The following is a 27819-nucleotide window of genomic DNA, read 5'->3' on the forward strand; positions in this document are numbered from 1 at the left end:
TTGATGGAAAAAGAATTCCGTCGACCCTCCTCAGGAAGGTGGATGGAGTACCTACACTGGCGGACATAGGGAGTGTCTACACTGAAGTGCTACATAATCACACGTGTGTGTGTGTATAAGAAACTATGCTACTTGATTTTAGTAGTTCTTGTTCTTCCTTCTCCCACTCTGTTTTTGCTGTCCCTTGTATCTTATCTTCTGACTTCAGGAATTAAACTCTTTGGGGCATAGGTCCATATCTGTTTTTCTCAGTAATGCTCCTAGCACGCTTTTGGGTGTTCCACCCCATTTTGTTTATCCACTTGATTCTTTAGTACGGACCAAATGATGTTTTCCCCATTAAATAAACTTTCCAGATTTTTGTTTGATGATCTCTAAAGCAGTGTTCAATGTCTTTGAAGAAATCTGCTTGTCCAGTAACCTATAATAAGCGATAGGAGAAACTGAGTTCTTCCCACGCACCACCACTTATTTTCTGTCTAATTAATAATAATATCAAAGTTTGGTACTCCAGATTTCTAGGGAAGTGTCCATCTGTTCGAATCATCATATACTGAAATAAAAACAGGTCCATCTATTTTAATGACTGCATGTTGAAAGAAGCATGAGAAACCTAGAAATAAGAGACAGATTTTTAAGAGTGAGAGATATTAACCATTAGAACAAACTATCAAAGGAAGTGGTGGATTCTCCATCTCTTGAAGTTTTCAAATAAACATTGGATGCCTTTCTGGAAGATACTCTGTAATCAAACACAAATTATTCGGTTCAACGGGAGTAACTGAATGAAACTCTATGGGTTGTATTACACAGGAGGTCCCAATAGGAGAGCCATTGGTCCCTTCAGGCCTTAAAAGCTATGAATCTATTAATGTGGTTGGGTGGTTTATTTTTTAAATAAGGAACCTAATGTTCTGATACAGGGGTCTCAAAACTTTATGAGACGAGGGCCATATTAGATTTTTGAAGGGGCTTCGCGGGCCGAAGTGACTGTGTAAGAAATTAAATATATGCAAAATTATTAAAAAAAACAACACTACTCTACTGTGTCAGAGTTGCATTAAATTCTAAATCAGGTATAAAAGTTAATTGATGCAGGTACTGTGAAATCACACAAAATATTTGTCAATACATTAAAAATCATTTCACATTTTTTTATTTTATTTCTAAAAACTCACATTTGTATCATACAAATACTGTTTGGTTCTATTAGTGATGTAGTTAAAAGTTAACCATTATGAAATTGTTAATTTCCATCTTCTTTACTCCATTTATTGGAGATGTAATTAAGCATCTGGTTTGTATTTTTACCCTAAGGCAGGGGTCCGTGCCTGCTCGCCTGCAGCAACGACTCTCCCCTAAGTTGGCTCCCCTTCTGGGGGGACACTGGCTCCCAGAGGCACTCACCCCTCTGCACAGCTCAGCTGAGCTACTCCCCCCTCCAAGCTGCTGCCGGCAGCCCCTCCCCCTGCCTGCTCCACTGCCTACTCAGCTGCGTGCAGCCTGCCTGTTTGCTGCAGCCTGGCAGGTACAGGGAGAAGCAATGGCTCTCCCCTAAGTTGGCTCCCCTTTTGGGGGGACACTGATTCCCAGAGGCACTCACCCTTCTGCACAGCTCAGCTGTGCTGCTCCCTCTGCCTGCTCGTGCCTAATCAGCTGTTCGCTTCTCCCCTGGTGGTTGGAGGGCCGGACAAATGGAAGCCCCGGGCTGGATCCGGCCTGCGGGCTGTAGTTTGGAGACCCCTGTTCTGATACAATAAGAAACCAATGTGTGCCTAGTTTATGGACTAAGAAATCATATGTACATGCAAAGTAGAGGAGATAAGCTCCCCATGCTAAGGGAGGCTGTGTTGTCTAATGGTTAAATCATGAGATTGGCTTCTCATCCCTGCTCTGCCATTAATTTGCTATGTGGTGGTATAGAAATGTAAATTATTTCAGTTTGAAGCTTTGAGAGGATGCTGAAATAATGAAGTGGCCGAGACAGTGACCACTGCTGTTTTAAATAGTTTAAACACATTAAGAAATCTGTGATAATTTGTGTCCCTAGTTTATGTATTGAATCCTTGTTTTATTTGTCATGCAAGTTAACAATATTGTTGCTTTTCTCTCCCTAACAGGTGAGATTCTTCCTTTGGGGATTCTGCTGAAGGAGTCCTGTTGAAATCATGGATGGTGAGATCTGCAGTTTTCCTTCCCCCAGCCTTTCCTTTTACATCTAGGGCCAATAAATGAGTGTAGTTAGTGAGTTAATGAGTTCAGAGAAGATGGCTGTAAACTGCATTTAACTAGTGTAAAATTAAATCACAGTAATTGTTTATTAGCAGATGCTTTTGAGGTCCAGAGACTAAGGCTATGTCTACACTTGCACTTTTGTCGTTAAAACTTTTTTCGGTCAGGGGTGTGGAAAAAACACACCCCTGGCTGACAAAAGTTTCACCAACAAGTGTCCACACTCTTCCACCAACATAACTGCCACTCTCTTCCACCAGCATAGAGCGGCTACACAGGAGACCTTACAGCTGTAAGGTCTGTAGTATAGACTTATCCTAAATCCCCTACCAGTCTATACAAAATGCCTCCGTCAAAATCCTCTTCAATTGAGCTGCCTTGTCACATCTTCAGCATCAAAGGCTAAATCACGCAATTGTTCTTTCCTCTGAATTTCATCTCCCCTCAGTCTGTTTCGTTCCTCTCTCTCTACTCACATTTCTTTATTGCCTGGTCCCTTCTGGCCCTGCACATATTTCCTTGGTCTTTGATTCCCTTCTTCCCCAGACATGCTGCCCAGCTGCTTGGTCCCCATGCTCTCCTGAATATGCTCCCCTTCTCCTTTGATCCCATTGATATTTTCCGCTGATGACTGGCAGTTCCACCCCCACCATTGGCTCTGATCCCTTTGGACAGCCCCTGTTTCTACTTTTTCAGACCTCCAGACTCTTCTTTGTAATGAGGCTGCCAACAAGGAAATGCTAGCAAAGTGCGGCCTGCCAGCTTTCTGTGGGCCATTGATGGACCACAGTTTGGAAGCCTGTGCAATAAACCAAAAATTAATCTAGAACCAAAATAATATAGAGCATACCTAACAAGCTGTAGAAATCTCCTGTCATTCCCTGTGTTTCTGCTTGCAGTTCCAATCTACCTTTCTTGATCAACATAGCTGACAATTTCTGCTCCTTGCTTTGTTGTTTCCCGTGTAACTTTTTTTATACATAGCGAATTTTAAAGAAATAGTGTCTCAGACACATTGTTTTACATTAGACGAAGAGATTGGAAGCTATTCTGTATTCCATTGTTGTCTTCCTTTTTCCAACAGCAGTTTCACTTGGGGCTAACTTATGGTTTTATTAAAAAAAAAAATCAGGGCTCTGATTACATCTAATTAGCGATCAACTTTTCTTTGTAATTAGATCTCATTGCAATATCTTGGGCACATATTACATTGCAGTTTTCCTTTAATTGGGCTGTGGTGACTCTTGGTTTGATTGGTTTGTTTCAGGTGATGATGACTTGGAGCTGTTGGCCTCCCTGTTAGAAGAGAATGAGGCAGCTGAGGATGGGACTACTCCTGAAGAGACCACAGCTCACTCAGATGAGGCTGGAGAACCAGATGAGTATGATGAGCTCTTTGACGCAGAGGATGATGCATCCTACACCGAGGAGGTTGATGCCGAGGAGAGTGAAACCAGTGAACAGAAGGAAAATGCATCTGCGTTGTTTGGAGATGTGGATGACCTGACAGAAGAAGAGGAAGAGGAAGAAACTGTACAGGAAATACCCTGTTCTCCAGCTCTCAATCAGGAGAAGGAGAAAAACAATCAAGATTTGCAAGGTTTGCTAAACAGCAATTTTTGTCTGATTTGTCATGCCCTTAAAGCTCATGACCTTCTTCAAATATATATAATCTCTTTACAAGCTGTGGTGATCACTAGAGAGCTGATTAGGGCATACCAGAGGGCTCACGGGATTGGTTAGGGATATAGAGCCCTTCCTCTCAAGGTCTCCAGTTCAACTCCAGCCCTGTTGGGAAGTGGTTGAAAGCTCTCATGAAGACAGTTGAGTGGCCTGGGTTAAGTAAACATATTGGGTTTAGTCCAGTTTTAAATGTCCACATGGCAAAATTTACCATCCCAAATGCCACCTTTGTCAACAGAAAGACCAAGGACTGAATGAGCCATGGAGACTGAACTACCCCCTCACCCCTAGAGATGCTTCTGGTTAGGATTGAAGTACATTAGCACGCCAAAACAGGGAAGCTTATGTGACCACTTGTACCAGTTCTATGGATAAAGAGTTCTTCACCCTCTAAGGCTGTCACTCTGGTAGCTTTCACCAGTACAAAAAAAATCATCACACACTTAAACTTCAACAACAGGCGGTTCATCAGAACTGCTTCTTGTGTGTTTATTGATCTTTGGGGCTGAATCTGATTGGGTTGGTTAAAGTCTTAACATAAAAATCAGCATCAGAGTAACTTAAAGGGGTAGTATCAATGCTATTGTGACTATGCTAAGTTGAGCCATGCGAACACATACAGGTCGCTGGTATACGATCCAGTGCTGGTACTTTTGGGGCTGGTACTCAGTACTCCATTGTTTGTATTGAGAGGGAAATATTAATGCACATGGCATAGCATCACCTAACTAGTGTTGATTGTATGAAGAAATACCTTTGTTAAAGAAAAATTCAGCTCCAGGCGGGCTGTTGGGAAAGTCTGTTCTCCCTGTGAATCTTACAAAACTTGAGCTTTCTTTTTATCATGGCTTCAGTCTTTTTTCTCTCTTCCCTTAGAATCACTTCTAAATTCCCATCATTTAGTAAAGCCAATACACTTCCAATAATCTTGTAAATCTTAATCCGTGCTGGTTTCCTGCTATCTTCATGATTTTTTCTCTCTCCTAGATGAACTGAGGAAATTGCAAGAGCAGATGAAGAAGTTACAGGAGCAGTTACAAATGACTGCAATTGGGCAGCCATCCAGCTCAGGCCCTCAGAAAAAAACCCTCGGTAACTAGGTTAACTAAACACATTTTTCATGTCTCTGCATCCAAACTTGTATTTATAGTCAAGTCTTGCAGACAGCTAGGTGTCTAGGCAAAAGATGTCAACTAGTAGAAGGGGGACAGCCTGGTTGAGAGAACACAGGCCTAGATTCTATTCCTTGCTGCTACAAATTTCTTGTGTCACCTTGGGCAAGTCACTGAATCACTGACCCTCAGTTTCCCCATTTTACATGATGCTCTGGAGGGTGTTGTACTGACTCACGTGCATAAAGCTCTTTGAGGTCCTCTGATGGAAGGCGCTACATTGGAGCCCATTGTTAGTAGGCAGTGGTACATTTCACACAACATACACATCAGATTGCTTTGTGGTGTTACTGTGAGTGATACAGCTGTGTGGTGAATGTGGTAGGGATAAAAGGGTCATATTTGGGACTGGCAATGTGTGTTACCAGAGCTCCAGCTTAATACAGCTCAATGGTTCATATGTACCTGCTGTCTTGAGTTACTGGAGGATGAGTGGCTGGTTTCTACCCAGCTGTTACATTTAAAATGCAGGCTTCAGGAGCTGGCAGCTATATGGAAAGGTTTCCACATTGATACCTGTATTTAATTTATACAAGGGTGTGTTTAGTTTGGAGCAGTTATTAGAGTTTGTGTCCAGCCAATGAGGTCTCATTAATATTCTTTGTTTTTGTTGACCAGGTAAATCGCCATGTATTCCCTTCAAGGAAAGGAAAACTCCGAAACTCCAGGAGTCACCATGTTTCTCTGCTCAGCTCAACAGTCCTGCTTTATCGATAACCAAACTGGGAGCCCAGAAACCAAAACATTCACCATCAGGTATAGTTCTTAATAACTAGGTTCTGGTGCAGTTAAGCTGCCTTAGCGCTTTGCTGCTGTCTGGTAAATATTAGTTTGGGCTCTCATCTGAGAATATGAAAGTTACACTGTAGATCTGAGGCACTGGCTTAGTCTCTTAAAGCTTGAGTCATTTACAAGTGAACAAGAGCTAGTCCTTGAGATTCCACTACAGGGAACAATCCTGTACTGAGGAGGCAGGGCCAACTAACTGAATAAGTTTTTTCCATCACTAATGTGGGTAATATGGTCTAGATTGGTGTCCCTTGTTAAGTTTAAGTTGCTGTATTTTATAACTGAGAATATTGTTTTTCATTTTTTATGCACATTTTCCTTCTTTTCCCCGCCTGTTGTTTACAGAGAATAAGAGTCCTCCTCCAAGGCCAATATCAAGTTCATCATTTCAACCTCTCAGATCTACTCCTGGGAACAGGCCCAAAATGGCCACCAGACACCGGACTCCCCAAATGCAAGGGAGTTCCAGTGTGACTGATCAGCCAGTCTCTGTGGAAACTTTCTCTGGGCTCAGATTAAGGTCAGTGACCCAAAGCTGTTCTGGGTGTCAAGGGAACATTTTTAAATAACGGAAGAGATGTGATCCTTTTAATGGACTGTCCTAAAGGTGCTTCTTATGTCAAATACATTGTGAATGCGGATCTCGGGCTGTTAGATCAGGGTGAAATTTTTAGTTGGCTGTATTTTATAAATAGCTTTCTCATCCCAGAATGAATATTCTCTGATCAGGGTGGAATGTTAATAATCTAGCAGCAGTATTGGTCGGTAGTTCAGTAATTAGACAGCAACATCTCTGCTGACTTATTTACCATTTTTTGTCCTCTTCTACAGATGCTAACCATGCTGTTCTCACCTAGAGTCCATTTTTAACAATGTAGCAGTCATTTTATTAGACAGTGTGCTTAGAACTGCTTCTGTCACAATATGTTCAGAGCTGGTGGGGAGGCAAGGGAGACATGATGGAGCCTGCTCCAATCAAAATGAATGGGTGTCTTACTATGGACTTCAGTGTGAGCAGGAGGGGGCCCTCAGGAGCTGACCCCATATTCCCAATACTTGTTGTGATCACAAAAGGTCTCTTGCTACTTGAAATGGTTTTCCTCATTGGAAAGAGTGGTGAATTTCCAACTTGCACTCATGCTTGGGCAGCAATATTGTTTAGTCATTGCTGAAATGAATAGAATTAACCACAGATACAAGTTTAACTTGCTGTGTTGGTATTTGGACACAACTAAATACGTCAGCAGCCTTCAAATATTTGTATGTTTAACACCACTAACTGACAGGAATTGTTTCAGGTGATCTAAGGTTGTACACCTAGGAGGAATGGGATGAAATCAGGTGCAGAACATACTTTTCATTGGTTTCAGAGTAGCAGCCGTGTTAGTCTGTATCCGCAAAAAGAACAGGAGTACTTGTGGCACCTTAGAGACTAACAAATTTATTTGAGCATAAGCTTTTGTGGGCTACAGCCCACTTCATTGGATTCATAGACTGGAACATACAGCAAGGAGACTTTTGAAGTGATAATCGAGATGACCCGGGTTATCTTGATTATCACTTCAAAAGTTTTTTTTTTTTTTCCCTGCTGCTGATAGCTCATCTCAATTGATTGGCCTCTTACAGTTGGTATGGCTACTTCCACCTTTTCATGTTCTCTGTATGTATAAATATCTCCTTGCTGTATGTTCCAGTCTATGCATCCGATGAAGTGGGCTGTAGCCCATGAAAGCTTATGCTCAAATACTTTTCATTAACTTCTATTAGACTGTGGAGTGATCTACCAGGGGGGATGCTGGGTTCTTTAAGAACAGAGCACTACATACTATACTCCCAAGAACAGTCCTGCAATGATGGTGGTTGGGGATGGGCTAGGCGGTTTAATAGGTCTCTTGCTGTAATTTCATGAATATAAAAGCTATTGTACATGGTTTTTAGTCATCTCCCTGTATTGGTGCTAATGTTAGTGGTCTCTATATGCTCTATTTTTTAATGTAGAAAACCCCGTGTGTCATCAGTGGAAATAGACAGGAAAATGGCTGGACGGAAGCTGATCAGACTGTCTCAACTGCAAGGCAAACTGGCTGGGGGGAATCTGGAGGAAACAGACTGGGTAACATTTGGAGTCATAATAAAGAAAATCACCCCTCAGAGCTCAAATAACGTAAGCAGTTTTGTTTTATTCTCAATTAAATGAGGGTATTTTCACTGACAGGTTAATTAGATTTTGCACATTTTGTCAGCCAACTCCACATTCTTGTTTTAATTAAAACAAGCTACTATATTAAATTTGAATATTCTAGGTAGTCTATGTTAATTCAATGCTGCTAGTGTCAGCTCTCATATGAGAACCTGGATGTATGGCATAAAATTATCACCTACAGAATGCTGTATAAATCTGCTCATTCTGTTGTGGTATATGCATTCTGTAGGATTATTTCATCTTTATTATGACTTATATTGTTATGAATTGCTAAATTCACTAGCTTTGGCCCCCCAGAAGAGCAGCTACCTCTATGAAAGCAGAAGTCACAATATTAAATAGCACCAAAAAAATAAAACAACCAAACTTCATTTTCATTCTTTATCCTCCAAATTCCAATCACTTGGTCCTGCAGTCCCAAAAGGTGAGTTGATGTCTTAGCTCATGAAATCACGAGATAGAAAAGATCTGTTAGGTCACTTAGTTGTTTCCCCTTCCAATGAAGGATAGTTGCCTATTGTTAGGCTTGGCAGAATTCAGTTTTTATTATAATTTTGACAGATATCAATGTTTATTTTTAAGCATTTTTTTCCTATTTTTATCCATTTAAATTTTCACAGTTGTGGGAAATTATGGAGGGGACAAGCAATAACTATTTAATGACAGTAGATGTTGAGATTCAAAAAGTTAAATGGTTATAACTGTTAAACAAATTGTCAACATCCCATGTCAAAATACACAAAGTACTTAGCCATAAATCAAACTCTAATAAGTTTTCAAAGAAAATTTTTATTTCTTTTTGTATTTGTAAATTTTGGTTATTACCATTGGAAATAGAATCATAGAATATCAGGGTTGGAAGGGACCTCAAGAGGTCATCTAGTCCAACCCCCTGCTCAAAGCAGGACCAATTCCCAACTAAATCATCCCAGCCAGGGCTTTGTCAAGCCAGGCCTTAAAAACCTCCAAGGAAGGAGACTCCACCACCTCCCTAGGTAACGCATTCCAGTGTTTCACCACCCTCCTAGTGAAATAGTTTTTCCTAATATCCAACCTGGACCCCCCCCACTGCAACTTGAGACCATTGCTCCTTGTTCTGTTATCTGCCACCATTGAGAACAGCCGAGCTCCATCCTCTTTGGAACCCCCCTTCAGGTAGTTGAAGGCTGCTATCAAATCCCCCCTCATTCTTCTTTTCTGGAGACTAAACAATCCCAGTTCCCTTAGCCTCTCCTCAGAAGTCATGTGCTCCAGACCCCTAATCATTTTTGTTGCCCTCCGTTGGACTCTTTCCAATTTTTCCACATCCTTCTTGTAGTGTGGGGCCCAAAACTGGACACAGTATTCCAGATGAGGCCTCACCAATGTCGAATAAAGGGGAACGATCACGTTCCTCGATCTGCTGGCAGTGCCCCTACTTATACAGCCCAAAATGCCGTTAGCCTTCTTGGCAACAAGAGCACACTGTTGACTCATATCCAACTTCTCGTCCACTGTGACCCCTAGGTCCTTTTCTGCAGAACTGCTACCTAGCCATTCGGTCCCTAGTCTGTAGCAGTGCATGGGATTCTTCCGTCCTAAGTGCAGGACTCTGCACTTGTCCTTGTTGAACCTCATCAGGTTTTTTTTTTTTTTTTTTTTTGGCCCAATCCTCTAATTTGTCTAGGTCCCTCTGTATCCGATCCCTACCCTCTAGTGTATCTACCACACCTCCTAGTTTAGTGTCATCTGCAAACTTGCTGAGAGTGCAGTCCACACCATCCTCCAGATCATTAATAAAGATATTAAACAAAACCGGCCCCAGGACCGACCCTTGGGGCACTCCGCTTGATACCGGCTGGCAACTAGACATGGAGCCATTGATCACTACCCGTTGAGTCCGACGATCTAGCCAGCTTTCTATCCACCTTACAGTCCATTCTTCCAGCCCATACTTCTTTAACTTGGCAGCAAGAATACTGTGGGAGACCGTATCAAAAGCTTTGCTAAAGTCAAGGAATAACACATCCACGGCTTTCCCCTCATCCACAGTGCCAGTTATCTCATCATAGAAGGCAATTAGGTTAGTCAGGCACGACTTCCCCTTCGTGAATCCAAGCTGACTGTTCCTGATCACTTTCCTCTCCTCTAAGTGTTTCATAATTGATTCCTTGAGGACCTGCTCCATGATTTTTCCAGGGACTGAGGTGAGGCTGACTGACCTGTAGTTCCCCGGATCCTCCTTCTTCCCTTTTTTAAAGATGGGCACTACATTAGCCTTTTTCCAGTCATCTGGGACCTCCCCCGATCGCCATGAGTTTTCAAAAATAATGGCTAATGGCTCTGCAATCTCACTCGCCAACTCCTTTAGCACCCTCAGATGCAGCGCATCCGGCCCCATGGACTTGTGCACGTCCAGTTTTTCTAAATAGTCCCGAACCACTTCTTTCTCCACAGAGGGCTGGTCACCTTCTCCCCATGCTGTACTGCCCAGTGCTGTAATCTGGGAGCTGACCTTGTTTGTGAAGACAGAGGCAAAAAAAAATCATTGAGTACATTAGCTTTTTCCACATCCTCGGTCACTAGGTTGCCTCCCTCATTCAGTAAGGGGCCCACACTTCCCTTGATTTTCTTCTTGTTGCTAACATACCTGAAGAAACCCTTCTTGTTACTCTTAACATCTCTTGCTAACTGCAACTCCAAGTGTGATTTGGCCTTCCTGATTTCACTCCTGCATGCCTGAGCAATATTTTTATACTCCTCCCTGGTCATTTGTCCAATCTTCCACTTCTTGTAAGCTTCTTTTTTGCGTTTAAGATCAGCAAGGATTTCACTGTTTAGCCAAGCTGGTCACCTGCCATATTTACTATTCTTTCTACACATCGGGATGGTTTGTTCCTGCAACCGCAATAAGGATTCTTTAAAATACAGCCAGCTCTCCTGGACCCCTTTGCCCTTCATGTTATTCTCCCAGGGGATCCTGCCCATCTGTTCCCTGAGGGAGTCAAAGTCTGCTTTTCTGAAGTCCAGGGTCCGTATTCTGCTGCTCTCCTTTCTTCCTTGTGTCAGGATCCTGAACTCGACCATCTCATGGTCACTGCCTCCCAGGTTCCCATCCACTTTTGCTTCCCCTACTAATTTTTCCCTATTTGTGAGCAGCAGGTCAAGAAAAGCTCTGCCCCTAGTTGGTTCCTCCAGCACTTGCACCAGGAAATTGTCCCCTACACTTTCCAAAAACTTCCTGGATTGTCTGTGCACCGCTGTATTGCTCTCTCAGCAGATATCAGGGTGATTAAAGTCTCCCATGAGAACCAGGGCCTGCGATCTAGCAACTTCTGCTAGTTGCCAGAAGAAAGCCTCGTCCACCTCATCCCCCTGGTCTGGTGGTCTATAGCAGACTCCAACCAGGACATCACCCTTGTTGCTCACACTTCTCAACTTTATCCAGAGACTCTCAGGTTTTTCTGCAGTTTCATACCGGTGGAGGGGCGCGGGGCAGGAGGCCCGAGGCCACGTGGAGGGGCGCGGGGCAGGCCTGAGGCCAGGGAGAGGGGCGCAGGAGACAGTGCAGGGGGCGCAGATGGAGGACAGAGGGGCGCGGGGCAGGCATGAGGCCAGGTGGAGGGGCGCGGGGCAGGAGGCCCGAGGCAAGGCCGAGGGGCGCGGGGCCGGGCGGACTCACAGCGCGTGGGCGGTGGGGGACAGAGGGAGCGGGGCAGGCCTGAGGCTGGGGAGAGGGGCGCAGGAGGTGGTGCAGGGGGCGCAGATGGAGGATAGAGGGGCGTGGGGCAGGCACGAGGCCAGGTGGAGGGGCGCGGGGCAGGAGGCCCGAGGCCGGGTGGACTCACAGCGCGTGGGCGGCCAGGCTGCCCAGCGTGGCGGAGGCGCAGGCTCTGTCCCGGGCCAGGCAGGCGGCGAGGTGCCCCCGGCGGCGGCTCCCATCGCAGCCCCGTTGCTGGCCGGAGCCCGCCGAGCAGCCGCCCGGAGCTTTTTGTTGGTTTGCTTGTAAGGTGAAATAGATGTTTGTTGACGTTTACCTATTAAAATTCAATCCTTCCAAGCCTACCTATTTTACATTTACTAGGGCTTTGTTCGTTCTTGTTCTAAAAGTGCCAAGTCATGGGGCTTCTACCAGTTCCCTTGTGATCATTCTACAGGCTAATATTTTGTCCAGCAGAAGTTTAATGGTTAGACACAGAGCTGAACACAAGGTCTGTGTTCTAGATCCAACTAGGTGGTCTTAGGCAAAACTGCCTCAATTTCATCATCCGTAAAATGGGGTTAACACGTAGTGTACAGGGTTATTATGGATTAATGAGAGTGTGTGTGAAGTGCTGTATGGCTATTAAGTATTGGTAACAGGAGCAAGAACAGCGGTCACAATTACATGTTTTACAATTACCTTTGTAAGTAAATTAATGTTGCCACAGTGTTCCCTGGCCTATGCTAAGTATAGAGAACAAAGGCAAAATTGTAACGAGTTTCGTGCAGATGGCTGTAAGCCTGGGCAATATCAGTTGTTTTCTTATTAAGATCTTAAAGGGAAAACCAATGTCTGTTCCAGGGCAAAACTTTCAGTATCTGGCGGCTGAACGACCTGCGTGATCTGAACAGCTGTGTCTCGTTGTTTTTGTTTGGTGATGTCCACAAAGAACACTGGAAGACAGACCAAGGCATGGTTATCGGGCTGCTCAATGCTAATCCCATGAAACCTAAAGAAGGCTCGGATGAGGTAACAGTGGGGTTTTTTTCCCCTTGAACTCATAATTTTATTTGGGCTGTTGCTGGGAAATGTTTCAAAACACTTTGCCCAACTGATGATGGAATTCACAGTGCCCTCAGAAGGAAAAGTGCTTGGAAATTCATATCCCACCTTGCAATGCATTCTATAAAATACCTCCAGCCTTACCACAGCTCCTTGTCTTGTTTCCCTGGAACCCTGAGCATATAAAGCTGGAATTTCCTTTTCCTCACTTGACAATAAATAGATTATCTGTCGAGAGGGTGTCTCGTTTTTCCCCTTTCTTTCCTTTCCTTTTTCCCAATCTGAGCAGAAGCCTAGGAGTTTTTACCTCCCTTTTCCATTAGGGCCACTGTTTTTCAGTAATTCTCCCTGTACATGATTTATGGGCTTATAGTGGTATTTGACCTCTTGTCACGATGACTGCCAGTCAGCTTCTGAGGAAGGCCAACACCCCTTCTGGTACAGGCGCACAGTGGGTTAGCCTGAACCCTCAGTGTACAGTGGGTTAGCCTGGTATAAATCTTTTAATTAAAGTGAACTGTAAAAGGTGCTAAGTTCCAGTACTGACATCTGAAGCCCTCTGTCTATCCACAGAATGCATACAGCATGGTCTGTAACAATGCAGCCTAGTCATACCAATATAGCTAAGCTCTGTTCCAAGGGTGACCATGTTCAGGGCTGAGCAGGTATTTGGTCTCCATGCCTGTTCAGTCTTCGGCTTCTCTGGGGAGACTGCCAGCAGCTGGGCCACTTGATGGTGGCTTTAGTCGTGCAAACACATGTTCTCTAGAAATTAGGACTGAGACCATCTACTGGCTCATAATCCATCAATTTGCTGTCCTGTGGTAAATTACATTTGGTCACTACCAATCTAGACAGGAGCTGAACCAAGGCTCTGTTTCATTGCCATCCTTTGACCCATCGAGCCCCTCTCCAGAAGTCTGTTTATTGAGCCTTGGGTTTACTCTTTGTGCCGTTTCTTTTTAGATGTGTTTGTCTGTTGATCACCCCCAGAAGATCTTACTTTTGGGTGAAGCTCTGGACCTGGGAACCTGCAAAGCTAGGAAGAAGAGTGGGGACCCATGTACACAGATTGTTAACCTGGTATGTGGCTGTCATTGAGCTGTTATTGTTGTGGGTCACTGATGAAGGAAAATCTGGCTGGTGCCTTTGAGCCAGTGCTCTGATTCTGTGCATTATTATTGGATCGTAATTTATAACGTGTGTGTGTGTGATTAGTTGTGTCAATGGGCCTGCAGGTGCTCTGCAGGTGGCTTGCCTCAGTTTCCCCATCTTTCAGGGCTCTCTCAATCAAATTGCTAAAACTCTTCTCAAGTCCAGAAACGCACCTTCCTCAGGCAAGATTTATTAACAGAATATTCAAAATAAAATTTCTCAAATCCCCATCAAATCTTGACTCCTCATCTTCCTGCTTGGGGTCTCCCAGGCCTTCTCCGCCTCTAGCCTTTTCCCTGAAAACTCAGGGTTCCCTGCTGGAGTCTACTTACTCCCTGCAGCCATTCCCTGCTGTCTCAGGCCTCTGCTGAAGTATCTTATGCCCAAAGACTCTGCAAGCTCTCTCTCCGTGAGCATCCCCCCTTCTCAGCAGCTTCCTGCTTCTCTTTATAGGTGAATCATAGAATGGTAGGACGAGAAGGTTGCTCAAGAGGTCATCCAGTCCCCTGCACTCATGGCAGAACTAAGTATTCTCTAGACCATCCCTGACAGGTGTTTGTCTCACCTGCTCTTAACCCAGCTGGTTCTACTAACTAAACCCCACACCTCATCTTAGGTGTGGCAGTCAGGGCTAATGATATGAGACTGGCCGGCTCCAGGCCTTTAGGGGCAGGCCACCCCATTAAAAGTGGTAAGGTCAAGAAGGAGGAAATGAAATCTTAATCTAATCTAAATATCCTTTGGCCATCATATGCGATGTTAAGATGTGAGCTTTGACATCTCTGCAAGGGACCTTATGAGAGCACATCCCCTCTGATAATCTTTGGGTTCAGTTCTACCCAGATATATACACAAGCAAATGCATCTTGAAAACTGTTCCCATGTGACTAAGACTCAGTACATGCTCACAGCTCTGATGTCAAGACCACGTATCAAGAGTATAGTGTTGTGAAGAAGGGTGTGTGTGGGTGTAGGGAATATTTTAGTTTCCACTGGCGTCTGAGTTGGTGATAGTTCATCCAGGCTGAGAGATCAGACAGATGTGGGGATGATAAGAGAGAGGAATCGTCCCAATAAGAGCAGAGCCAAGTACCCACAGGTAAGTGTAGAAGGAAAAGAGTACAGACTCGGTACAGAACCTTGAAGGATACCAGCAGAGTGGAGGAGGATTGGAAGTGGGGTAGAAGCATTTGGAGATGGAGGAGGACAGCAATTGTATAAGACGTTTGCAACAACATTGGAACGTGCTTACACATCAGCACATGGAGACATGGGTGTGCAGTATCCTAAACCGCAACTGCATCAATAAACATCTAGTGCCAGCAATAATGAGCCAAGGGGAGGACATTTCCTGGCAGCTAAATTGGCTGGAGGAGGTGACTGGCTGTTGGCTAACAGGCACAATGTGCCTGATCTGGAGGTTCTTGCTACTAGAAACCCTGTACATAGAACCATATAGAGAATGACGTTATTTTGGTTTTGATGGAAAGTTAATAAACACCATGGGTGGAGGGTGCTGTTCACAGTATTGATCCCTCCCTACAGACAGACTAGGACAGTCACTGATTTTAATCTATGTTCTCTCCTGGATTTATATTGAAACATGTCTGTAAACTTTTTTAAATGGCTGTAGGAAACATCTCATTTTTAGTGTTGCTTTTCTTCCATGTCTGTGCTTGTAAAGAAGCTATGTAACTTTGAAGGTCATGAGCCATGAGTCATGGCCACATATATACTGATGACCCAGGTGTCTGTGAGGTCAAACCTTGGACCTTCAGACTTTGAGAATGAGCTATTCTAACAGGGAATATGTAAGACATTAGTGTGTGGGATCTTGTCTACCTCTAGTGACTGGTCCCTGCACTATAACAGCCGTCAACCCACAGTGGTAGAGGCCTGTGTGTCACATTCAGTACTTGCTGGTGACTCATGATGTCTGTACAAGCACAGCTTAGTTACAAAAAGATATTGTTGTTTTTCTCAGGGGAAATGTTATCTATCAATCTCCAGTTAGTCTTCAATAACAGAGCTGCCTTATTTCTTTCCTTCAGAATGACTGTGAATATTGCCAGTATCACGTACAAGCCCAGTACAAGAGGCTCAGCTCAAAGCGGGCAGATTTACAGTCTAGCTTCTCCAGTGGCCGTGCTCCAAAAAGGATAGCTCGCAAAAATCCCAGCTTGAAGGAGAGGCTCTGTCAGGATGGGTTTTACTATGGAGGTGTTTCTTCGGCAGCCTATGCAGCCTCAGTGTAAGAGAAACTGCTTAATTTCCTTGCAGCCCTTGTCTCTTTGACAGAATTCCCTTCCTAACTACGTATAAGTGTGTCCTGAAGTTATCTTTAAAGAGACCAGCATTCCTTTGGGTTAACTAAATTAACCCAACAGGAATCAAACTGCTCTGAGCCACACCACATTTGGCAGGGAGCCTGCCTGGCCACCCCAGGTAAGCAGAGTCAGTGCTTGGATGGAAAACATCTTCCTATCCTTGAGGTGCTGTTGGTGAGTCGGTATGTGATGTTCTTACCTCAGAATCCTTACAACAACAATACCGCACTGTGAGGCTGGGGGTGCTGTGCTGCTCTCTTTCAAAGGAGGGGTAAAACTTAAGTCCTGAGCACTTAGGATCATTAAAGATCCCCTGGGCATTTTTAACCTCTGTGTCCTGGCTAAATGTTATCTTGGGTAATTACATTCTGATATATATCCCTGTATCTTGTGGGGTTTTTTTTTTTTTTTTTTTGACTTCCTAACCTTAATGATATGATGTTGCTGTGTGTTATTAAATAGTTACTGCCTCGCACCTGGGAGTGGTGGACAAAGTGAACTATATGTATCTGGTTGCTACTTCACATGGGTTCTGAGACTTAATTGGACCCTTTCCAAATCCCAGTGAAGTCAGCAGTGGAAAGACTCCCATTTACTTGGGAGGAAGCTGTATCATGCCCAATACTTGCAAATCATGTTTAGGATTCTCCTAACAATGCTACCTGATTACCTCATTAAATGACGTGTGGCTGTATGTAGCAATCTCTCCTGTCTTTTTCTGGAGCTAATATTAGCCAGGTTTCATCAAAGTCTCTGTGTCTCTGGAATACTCAGAAGTGTTTATCTAAATCTAGGCAGAAATGGGAAACCCAAGTCTTTGAGATACAAAAGATTACAGCACAGTGTCCCTACTTGTGAGGGAAGCACCTGCTCAGAGTGAATGATGGGTAATTTGGAGCATTTGGGGAGTTGCTGAGCTGATACTCAAACTCCAGTATTGCTCCTCACCCTTTACTTCACGTCTTGGAGCAGCACTCACTCTTTTTGTGGGGTTTTGTCTCTGTAGTGCAGCAGCTGCAGCCCCTAAGAAGAAGATACAAACCACTCTCACGAATCTGGTCGTAAAAGGAGCTGATGCAATTGTACAGGAAACTAGAGAGAAAATAGGTAACATTCTTTTTTCCCATCACATGCTTGCCGCCTGCTGTGTGACATGTCTGTGGAGCCCATGATGTGTGAGCTAGTTTAGAGCCTCTGGGAAATTCTGTAGTTACAAAGATGCCCAGTCTGAATTCACTTCCCCAAATGATCGAAACTCCTCCCCCTGGTATCACAGCTGCAGGGAAAAAGGTGCCCAGAGATTGTCCAGTTCTCTTCAGAGTTTGTTTTGTACCTCCCTTTTATTATACAACCTCCCGCATGCACATAACTCTGGGATAGAAAATTACTGGCCAAAGTCTGGAACTTGAACCATTGAGTCCTTGGCCAGCATGAAAAAGTTACTGCTAGACTGTGGTAGTTCTAAGATCTCCAGTTGTGAATCACTGGGCTGAAAACAAATTATTTAAACCATTGGAAATAGGGTGTTCATGATTTCTGGGGACATTGAGTATGCCCCGAAGAGAGGCATTCTGGGGTGGTCCCAGCACAGTCCTGGGAGGTGGGGACCTCGGAGTTCTAATCCTGGCTCTAACACACTTCTTCCATGACATTGAGCAAGTCACTTAACTTCTCTGCCTCAGTTTCCCTTTCTGTAAATAGGATTGCCCTTGTTGGGCCGCCCAGGGGAGAGAGGAAGGCTGGTCTAGTGATTAGGACACTAGTGTGGGACTTGGGAGATTTGGTTCAATTGCCTGCTCCGGTTGGTGTCTTTCTGTGTGATGCTGGACAAGTCACTTAGTATCCCTCTGCTTCAATTCCCCCTTCGTAAAACAGGGATAATAGCACGTCCCTACCTCCCAGGGGCATTGTGAGGATAAATACATTAAAGATAGTGAAGTGCTCCGATACTAGAGTAATGGGCCCATCTAAGTACCAAAAATAAACAGGTGGGATTTTGGGAAGCTAGTGTGTGACCTCTGTTAAGATGAGAGTAATATATGAGCACTGAATATTATGTTTCATAGCAATTCTCTTGTTAGAAATGTCTGATGCATCAAATGTGAGTGCTGAAGCCAGACCTTTCCCTTCCTGGTTCTGAGTCTGTTGGGTTTTTTGTGCGCTGCTCCAGGTATGGCGAAGAGACCCATGCCGTGTACTGATGAGTTCAAAGAATTGTTGGCAATGCCAACCTTTGGAGCACGAAACCTCTGCAAACACTTGGCCAAAGCAGATGCAGCAGGTATGTCCAGGTACTCCCGTAACACTCCCCTTTGCAGAGCTGTGGCTCATTCCTTGCAAGTCTCAGTGTCTGTATATTTATTTCAGATGTTCGAGGGAAGCAAGGATCTGCTTTCCAGTCTATCTCCGCTTCAGCACTGATCAAACAACAGAAGCAGCAAATGCTGGAGGCCAGAAAAAAGCGATCAGAAGATATACAGAGGCGGTAAAACTCTCTCCAGCATCTGCTGATGTTTTACAGGCAGACTGTCCTGTAGGGTGGGAGGGTTTAAAGTTTTATAAAACCTAATTTAACTAGGAATATCATGAGGCTTATTTCAATGAACAGCCTAACACCCCAGCATTGTGCCTGAGAACCAGAAAGGATAAAGCAGGGAGAGTGTTAGAGCAGGAGGCTGGGAACTATGATTCCTGGGATCTGCCTACTCTGTGACTGACTTACCTACCTCACAGGGTTGCGATGAGCTTTAACGTTTGCAAAGTGGTTTGAGCTCTGATTAAAAGGAAACTGACCGGCCTAACTGCGCTATGCAACTATAGCAATACAGGCAAGGCCTCTTTCATTGAACAATGGCTTACAACATGTCTTCTAAAGTCAATTGTACTATTTCGAGCTTTTTTGATTTGCCAGGGTGACCTATGACTATACTTCAGTGTTTTTTCCTTTTTTAGGTTTCTTCAGACTACAACAAAAACCAATAGCCCAGCTTTACCATCCTCCTCAGGGCTCCGCTCGCCAACCCCAGGGGCTGAATTTCCCAAAGCTGCAAAAATGTCAACCCCTCAAACACCCAGGCTGGGGATAGGCTTCACTGAGGGCGATGACGTCCTCTTCTTTGATGATTCTCCACCTCCAGTACCAAAATTGAATGGTTTAGCAGAAGCTAAAAAGGTAACAATCCCTTTGATTGGTTGGACTTTGAGCTCCTGACATGGGTCATGTTGCAACATGCAGCCTTGACTTCCGAGATCAACCTGTTAAGCTCTGTTGTGCCCCACTGTAAGCTTCTAATTCCTATTAGCTGTTATTGTCCAAGACACATGCTACTAGTATGTCTTTTTGTAAATATTCAAAGTGGTAGGATATCTGCTAAAGAAAATCTCTGTTAGCCAGGACGGGTAAGGAATGGTGTCCCTAGCCTGTGTTTGTCAGAGGATGGAGATGGACGGCAGGAGAGAGATCACTTGATCATTACCTGTTAGGTTCACTCCCTCTGGGGCACCTGGCATTGGCCACTGTTGGTAGACAGGATACTGGGCTGGATGGACCTTTGGTCTGACCCAGTACGGCCGTTCTTATGTTCTTATCTGCAAGTTTCTTTTAGCGCCCAGTTATTAGAGTGATTTATGCAGAAATTTCCAATGATGTTTCCTTGCTGCTTTGAAAATGCAATTTTCTTTTTTCTAGCTCCTCTCTATCTTGTGCGGTATCTTGGTCTGGATCTCAGACATGTAACTCCGTAACACGCCAATGAGAATTATCAGTCTCATTTTACAGATTGGGAAACTGAGTCAGAGGTTGGGAGACTTGGCAAAGGCTCCACTATTAGGAAATGGCAGAGTTGGGATTAGAATTTGGTTGGAATGCCCATGCTCAGTCTAGAACACCTTATTGCCTCTTCCAGTTGACATTTTCCCAGCTGCCTTGGAATTAGGAATGTGTGACCTTGGATACGTGTGTTCAACGTTAACATTTTGTTCCCATTTTCTAGTTGGCTGCTATAAACAAACTGCGAGCAAAAGGCCAAATCCTCAATAAAACCAACCCAAACAGTGTTAAACGGAAACGACCTGATCTTGCCGATGTTCTGGAGATCACGGAGAGAGTTGAGAAAAACATCCCCTCATCACAAGGTATGAAAGCACAGAACTGACTTTAAAAAGTGAGTGTGTTGTACACACTACCCTCCAAGTATCACCAGGTGCCTTATGACTAGCTATGTTAAGCTCAGCAGCTACTGATGAATTACTTTTGTAACTAAAATCACACACTGGGTCAAAGAGATTTGGAACTAAAACAGGTTTTAAACCTGATTTTAAAAGGCCTAATTCCATGATGGATCTGGTGACAAAGGTTGGGTATCCTGCTGCTATGGAGACAGACCCTGAAAGCTCTAGGCTTCAATAGCTCCAGCCTCGTATATTCATCGTCTATGGCTCCCATCACCATAGTACCTTAGCACCTCCCAAACATTCATGAATTTATCCTCCCAGCACCCTCCCGAGGGAGGGAAGTCTGACTCAGTTTCACAGATAGGGAACTGAGACTAAAGGACTTGCCCAATATCATGCAATCTAAATAATAATAAAGCAGCAAATAACTGGGCTTCTGTATAAAAGCAGTGCTCTTTTCTTCTGAGTTCGGTTTGCTCATTTTGCATTATGTGGAACAGTAGCTCAGCGATTTCCCTTTGTATCTAATAGTGGAAATTCCGCTCAGAGTGGACTATTAAAATAGATATCAATATTACCTTTCCAATTGTCCTGTTGCATTATAAAATGTATCTGAAATGGTATTGGATCACTACCTTTAAATCTAACAGAATGCTGAGTATTTAATCTGTCAGAGATCGTGCCCAGAATTTTTAAAAAAATTAAAAATAGGATGAGTGTTGTTGGATTTTCTGCTGTTGGAAGGAATAGAAACACAAAATTTTTAATTCTGGTTTTAAATCTTTAACCTAGTCATGATCTCTAGTTGTGATTTTTTTTTTTTTTTAAATGTGTATTAAGTTACTAAGTGCTCCTGGATCATATATGATACAAGAGCTGAGAGCACTGTAGAAACATCAACGTATTTATTCATGAATATATCAAGTATGTTGCAGTCGTTGGCTGGAAGATGTTCTAGCAGAGCAAAGCATTGTATAATGCCTCACAGTCGTCCTGTGAGATAAATATTCTCCCCATTTCCGTGAAGTGCACACTGCTCCATTTGTCACAATGGAGTCTTAACTCTGAAATCAAGAGATGACAATTTAGGCTGGGAATTCCAATTGTGCCCAATTGATGTAGGAGCAGGAGTCCCACGGACTCTGAGAGCCTTCTTTTCCTAAATCTCCTAATCCCATCCTAAAATGTCATCCTTAGTTTTCAGAGTTAACAATCCATCATGATGAATGGGGTATGCACAAGTCTCTTTGAAAGGCAAAGGGAATTGTGCTCCTAAGTCAGTTAGGCATTGTTGAAAATCTCACTTGTAAATGTCACTATTGCTGACTACTTTGCAGTTGATCATTTTAGCAGAAATATTTCCTGCTGCTTTACTTATCCCACAGCACTTCCCCTGGCTTCTTCAGTATCATCTTCAGCTTGCTCCCCACTCTCCCCAAACAACTTCCCCAATGCTGCTGGCTGTCAGCAGTGCAGCATATTGCAAACATGGGCTTATCATAAACTGACTAAACCCCAATAGGTAACAGGCATTCTCCTATCCTGATTGACCTTCATAGTTGTTTGGTTACAAGCCTCTTCATTTTATTGAGGCTGTTGCAGAATTTCTAGTCTGCTGCACCAATGTTCTGCAGAATCCAGGGATAATACTGCAGAATTTAGGTCCAGCTTGGTACAGAATACACTGGGCTTTGATCCTACTCGGGCAAGGAATCCGGCTCTCTGTGAGCTGAGGGGTGAAAACATTATCTACTACCTGCTGTTCTAGGCCTGTTTTCCTCCCATTGCCTCAAGGTTTTATAGTATTTTTAATTGTACACAAATTGCATACTTGGCTAAATCTCATCAAGGAAAGCGATTTAGTGGCTACAGTGTGAGAGTGATTCCTAGCTTTTCCTTCCAGCTCTGCTCCTGACTTGCTGTGTGAATTCTGGTAAGTCACTTAACCTCTGGTTGAGTTTTCCCCTCTGTATGATGGGAATAATACCAATCTCATAAGTGTTGTGACGCTTAACTGTTTGTAAAGTGCTTTGAGATCTGCAGAAGAGGAAGCTGACATTGTTAGTAGCATTTTATTTTCTCTTGTGACCGGATTGGAATTTGGCCTAAGATCTGTAGCTACTGCACTAATTGCACATCCTATTCTCATTCACTTCTCCTTTACAAAATGTTATTTCATACAACCTGAGACATCGCTTCGATTCTTGTTGTTTGTAAAGTACAAAAGGATGCTTATGCTTAGAAAGCAGAGCATGATTTTAAACTCACCCCGTGGCATGAACAGCAAACCTCTCTTGTTTCTCTAGCTGCAGATGAACTAGAACCTGCCCAAAAGAAACGTCGAGAACAGCTGGCATATCTGGAGTCTGAAGAGTTCCAGAAAATCCTGAATGCCAAGTCCAAGCACATGGGCATCCTTAAGGAGGTAAGTGCTTTGTACATATACTTGCAATGAGAGTTAAAGTTCAGGATCATTACAAATAATTAGAAACTTTAACGTCTAAACCTAGGTGAGGGGTACATGAGTTTTTACAGAATATACATTGAAGAGAAATGTTTCCACAATTCAAAAAAATTCCAGTAAAATCCATTTGTTTGAATTTCCACATTCCCTTGTAGACACTGCAGCATTGTGCGAATATTACTCCTGGGGGAATTCTGCACCACTGCACAATGCAGAATGTGGCTGGGTTCTGGGAGCAAAGGGATGTGAGTGTCTGGGCTGGAGGATGTGCCCTGCGACTGGGCTCTGGGGGGTAGGGGATGAGGGTGTCTGGGAGGGTGCCCGCAGCTTGGCTCTGGGGGAAAATGGAGTGCGGGTGTCTGGGTTGGGGGGTGGGGCACAGCTGAGTTCTGGGAGGAGGTGGGTGCGAGTCTCTGAGCTGGGAGGGCTGCGGCTGGGCTCTGGGGAAGGAGGGGTGCAAGTGTCTGGGCTCGGTATGGGGGTTGCAGCTGGGCTCTGGGGGGAGGGTGCAAGTGTCTGGACTCTGGGGGCTGCCCCATGGCTGTGCTTGGGGGGGGGGGGGGGGGAGGGGGGCAGAGAAACAGGAACTAGGTTGTCATAGGACTTTCTTTAACTCTCTACTCCTAGGGGAATGATGTTTTGTGTCTGACATAGTTGCTGACAGGTATTTTGAAAAAAATTACCAAAATAATTGAAACTCGTGTGATTATATCGTGTTATTTTGACAAATAAAATATGCAGAATTTTGCAGAATTTTAAAATATTGTGTGCAGAATTTTTAATATTTTGGTGCAGAATTCCCCCAGGAGTATAATATATGAAAGCTAGGAGGTGAAACGGACTAGTCTAGCATCATTGCTCAAGCGGCATGAGGTGCAAAAAGCCAATGAAAACACAGCTATTAAATATCTAAATTATACTGTCAGGTTTAATATTAGATGGGGTGACAACACCAAGACTTTAGATTTTTAACTTGACAGTGTCCCTTTAAGACATAGTTGCAAAGGTGTGTGTAATAAGTGAGATGCTCACATTGGTTATAATTCTTAGCGTAGTTCTAGCACTTTTCATGGGAGGAGCTCAGAATGCTTTACATGGCCCTATTCTGATTTAAAATCAATGTATTTGCACAATAGAATATTTTTAATCTTTATATTTATTTTGTAAAATTGACATCTTCTGTTCTAAAGACCAGTTTAGTCTCAGTGTGAACCTACAAGTCCTGATTTTTTTAAATTTATTGTTAAAGGCTAGTAACTGCTCTGGCACCTAATAAAAGCTTTTTGAATAAGAATTCTCATTTTCCTTTATTGTCCCTAGCACAATCCTGCAAGTGTTCCTGAGACGCTGAATGTTCAGTGCCCCCATGTAGCATATACACTTAGAAACACCCTGAAATGCAGTTTTGCTTTGAGGAGTGACTAAAACCAGTGCACTATTATGCAAGACAGAGCAGTTGAGGCACCCCCTGGAGCAAACCATCATGAATCTGCTCCAGGATGCTGTCCTAGGCGTTGTGGGACAGGTGCAATGCCCCTGTGCCCCGCAGCGCCGGCAGGGAGCGTTGTAAGTGGCCAGGGCTGGCTCCGGGGTTTTTGCTGCTCCAAGCAGCGGGAGGGGGGGAAAAAAAGCCGCAATCGGCGGCACTTCGGCAGCAGCTCCACCATGCCACTTTCTTCTTCGGTGGCACTTTGGCGGCAGGTCCTTCCCTCCGAGAGGGACCGAGGGACCCGCCTCCAAAGAGCCGAGTGCCGCTCCTTCCCCTTGGCTGCCCCAAGCACCTACTTGCTGTGCTGGTGCCTGGAGCCGGCCCGGTAAGTGGCAGTATGCGTGAAGCAGAATGGCTAGTGTGACCACCTTGCAGTATTGCAGTTTGCACTGGCTCAATCCCAGCAGTGCTGGTTGCAGTTATGTGAGTCTCTGGTGTGGCAGACCAGGCTTTTGAGAGCCCAGGTGACTTCGCATAGCTCCAAATTCTGCTCTGCTACTGGTGTAAATCTGGAATATCTCCACTGAACTTTGGGTCTATACTGTGGGTGGGTCTCCACTGAGGCTGGAGCTGTAACTTCCAGCTCAGGTAGACATTCCCCCGCAAGCTTTGATCGAGTTAGCATGCTAAAAATAGCAGGGTAGCTGTGGCGGGATGGGCTTGCCACCCCGCATACAGTCCTGTCTGAGACCCTAGGTGTGTACACGAGCAGCTGGCCCATGCCATGGTGGCTGCACTGCTGTGTTTATAGTGCTGACTTGATCAAAGCTAGTGCAGGAGTGTCTGCCTACGCTGGAAATTACACCTCTAGCAGCAGTGTAGATTTACCCGGAGAGGAGGATTTGACCCACTCCCTGTCATTTTACTGCTAAACTGATCAAATTTGATCTGAAGTCAGAGCCAGAGACTTGAAACACCAAAGCCAGACTAGTTCCTGGTACGAGGGCATTTACACCTTGTCAGCCTCGGTCCCCGTTTCCCTTTACTCACTCTTCTGCAGTTAGCTGCCATCTAGCACCCTGTCTGTCCCCACCTGCCTGACATGCACTCTGTACTAACAGAACATCAGCTTGTGGCCCTCCTCCTCTTCCTCCAGTCTGGCTCGCTCCCCACCCATGCTCCATCCATGTGGCCTCCATCTCTCCCTTTCTGTAAACCATAAGGGGATTGAGGTTTCTCTGGAATCTAGTTCTCCCCCGTGCACAACTGAGAGTGCCAGTTGTCAGCACCAGGAGCCCCAGTCATGGGATAGGACCCCATTGTGCTAGATATTGGACAAACAGAACAACATGACAGCCCTGTCCCAAAGAGTTTATAATCTAAGCAGTTATTTTATAGCAGGCCAGCTATTGCAAATATTCATATCTATGGAGTCACTTTGCTCTCCAGAAAATGGACACATGTCTATTTCATTCCACTTCTGTGTTGTAACCAAGGCTGCGGGCAGAGGGGTTGCAGAGCCCAAGCCTTTGTGGGCAGTGGTACAGGCAATCCAGTAGATGGCACTCTTTCCTCTGAGTCAGTATCATAGAATCATAGAAGATTAGGGTTGGAAGAGACCTCAGGAGGTCATCTAGTCCAACCCCCTGTTCAAAACAGGACCAACACCAACTAAATCAAGCCAGGCCTTAAAAACCTCTAAGAATGGAGATTCCACCACCTCCCTAGGTAACAGTACTGTAACAACTCCCCAGGATGGTGTGAGGGGCACAGTGTGGCTTGAGATGAGATGTGTAAACCGAAGATACTAATCAGTAAAGATCTCATGGCACTCTTCGTAAGAGTCTGAATGCTGACTATGGCGGCCTGGGCAAATCCCAGTTCAGGTCATCCTGCATGCCTCCCTGCACTTTACACTTCAGTACAGAAGTGAGTACTGTACCCAAGTTGCGTGTTATCTCAGATGCTGTTTAAGAGCTCTACCTGGGAGATGGCTGCATTTCAGCAGCGTGTGCATTATATACTGTACTTTTTCAAACAAGGAGCGCACACAAAATGGATTATTCGGAGCTTCTGAACATTCATCTGTCTTTCAGAGATTTCAGTCTCTCCGGGGCAGTATGTGGCCGTCCTGGCCAACCCACTAGATGTGGAACTGCTTGCACTGTTTCTAGGTGTGCTGTTTGCATATCAGACAACAGCGCCTCTCTTGTGCTTTGGCAGGCTGAGGCTGCGCTGCAGGAACGCTACTTTGAACCTCTGGTGAAAAAGGAACAACTGGAAGAGAAGATGAAGAACATTAAAGAAGTGAAGTGTCGGGTTGTGACGTGCAAAACGGTGAGTGACCCTGGAGCAGGAAGGGGCGTGGAGCATGCAGACTGGTTTGAACTGGATTTGAGTGAGGAGTTTAGCTGCTATCTCTGCTGAAGCCTGGATTGGTGATTAGCAAGAAAACTACTTGATCCTTATGAACGTTCTTGATTAGACCAGCTGGAGCAGTGAGTGATACTGAGGGAGTTAGAGCTTTGGTGAAATAGCACAGACTTTGGTATTGCATTTGAGCTTTCCAGAAGCAAAGTGAAGTGCCCCTTTGTGTGCCAATGGGTTCCCAGCACATAAGTCACTCTGGGGAAGATCTGCTTCCCAGCAACTGATTACCAGGTTGTTTCACTTAGATCAGAGTTGATAGTCTCCCATGATTCTTGCCAGTCTGAAACTTTGTACTGGACTCTGGCGTATTCTAGGACTGGGTGAAGAATGAGCTCAGGTGCCTTGGAACATAGCAAAAGGCATCCTAACGACTAGATTCTTTAATCTGCATTTCAGTGGCTCCATTTGGAAGGCAGAGGTGATGTTTTACCATCATTTAAAATGCCATGGGGCAGGGGGAAGTTTCTTCTTGCCTGAATAGTTTGAACCGCTGACATACTTTCTCTCCTATCTGTCTATAGCTACACAGAAGGCTATCTGTACTCTGCACTTTGCAGGGAATTGGGCCAAACATGACAAAAGGTGGTAGTGAAGAAGAGAGAGGTGCAGAATGGGAAGGGTTTGGAGGCAGTGATCTTATCAAGTGGGCCATTCTCTTTGGGCATGCAAGAACGGGAGGTGGGGGGGCATCCTGCTGATCCTGAATGAACACTGTTCTTCTTGGACAGCAGAATAACACTTCTTTCACTTGTAGTGTCTCTGCTTCTCTCATAGTGTTCTCTCTCTCTCTCTCTCTCTCTCTCCTTGCAGTGTAAATACACCTATTTCAAGCTCCTAGAGACTTGTGTGAAGGAGAATCATGAATACCACTGGCATGATGGTGTCAAGCGATTCTTCAAGTGTCCCTGTGGAAACAGAGCCTTATCTCTTGACAGGCTACCGAAAAAGCCCTGCAGGTAGGAGGGGCTCCCTGCAATATGTTGGCAGGTTCAGTTGCACCAACCAATAATCTGAGGAC

General features: G+C 44.5%; 1 protein-coding gene and 1 pseudogene across 2 annotated transcripts in view; one reads left to right on the forward strand and one right to left on the reverse strand.

The window, feature by feature from the left end:
* Positions 1 to 27819, forward strand: part of MCM10 (minichromosome maintenance 10 replication initiation factor) — a 35038-nt gene that overhangs the window by 2977 nt on the left and 4242 nt on the right. For both annotated transcript variants that reach the window (XM_054016646.1, XM_054016640.1), the window contains exons 2-18: positions 2121 to 2175; positions 3500 to 3832; positions 4903 to 5007; positions 5706 to 5843; positions 6222 to 6396; positions 7875 to 8040; positions 12623 to 12790; positions 13790 to 13906; positions 16030 to 16229; positions 17312 to 17412; positions 18476 to 18586; positions 18673 to 18790; positions 19258 to 19477; positions 20298 to 20439; positions 22785 to 22903; positions 26595 to 26708; positions 27612 to 27757. In XM_054016646.1, the coding sequence (XP_053872621.1) occupies positions 2169 to 2175; positions 3500 to 3832; positions 4903 to 5007; positions 5706 to 5843; positions 6222 to 6396; positions 7875 to 8040; positions 12623 to 12790; positions 13790 to 13906; positions 16030 to 16229; positions 17312 to 17412; positions 18476 to 18586; positions 18673 to 18790; positions 19258 to 19477; positions 20298 to 20439; positions 22785 to 22903; positions 26595 to 26708; positions 27612 to 27757 (2480 nt within the window). In that variant the 5' untranslated portion in view covers positions 2121 to 2168. The remainder of the gene's footprint in view (positions 1 to 2120; positions 2176 to 3499; positions 3833 to 4902; positions 5008 to 5705; positions 5844 to 6221; positions 6397 to 7874; positions 8041 to 12622; positions 12791 to 13789; positions 13907 to 16029; positions 16230 to 17311; positions 17413 to 18475; positions 18587 to 18672; positions 18791 to 19257; positions 19478 to 20297; positions 20440 to 22784; positions 22904 to 26594; positions 26709 to 27611; positions 27758 to 27819) is intronic.
* The window catches only part of LOC128830348 (phytanoyl-CoA dioxygenase, peroxisomal-like), a 57626-nt pseudogene continuing 30475 nt past the window's right edge, over positions 669 to 27819 (reverse strand).

This window comes from Malaclemys terrapin, chromosome 1 (assembly GCF_027887155.1).
Source record: "Malaclemys terrapin pileata isolate rMalTer1 chromosome 1, rMalTer1.hap1, whole genome shotgun sequence".
NCBI lineage: Eukaryota > Metazoa > Chordata > Testudines > Emydidae > Malaclemys > Malaclemys terrapin.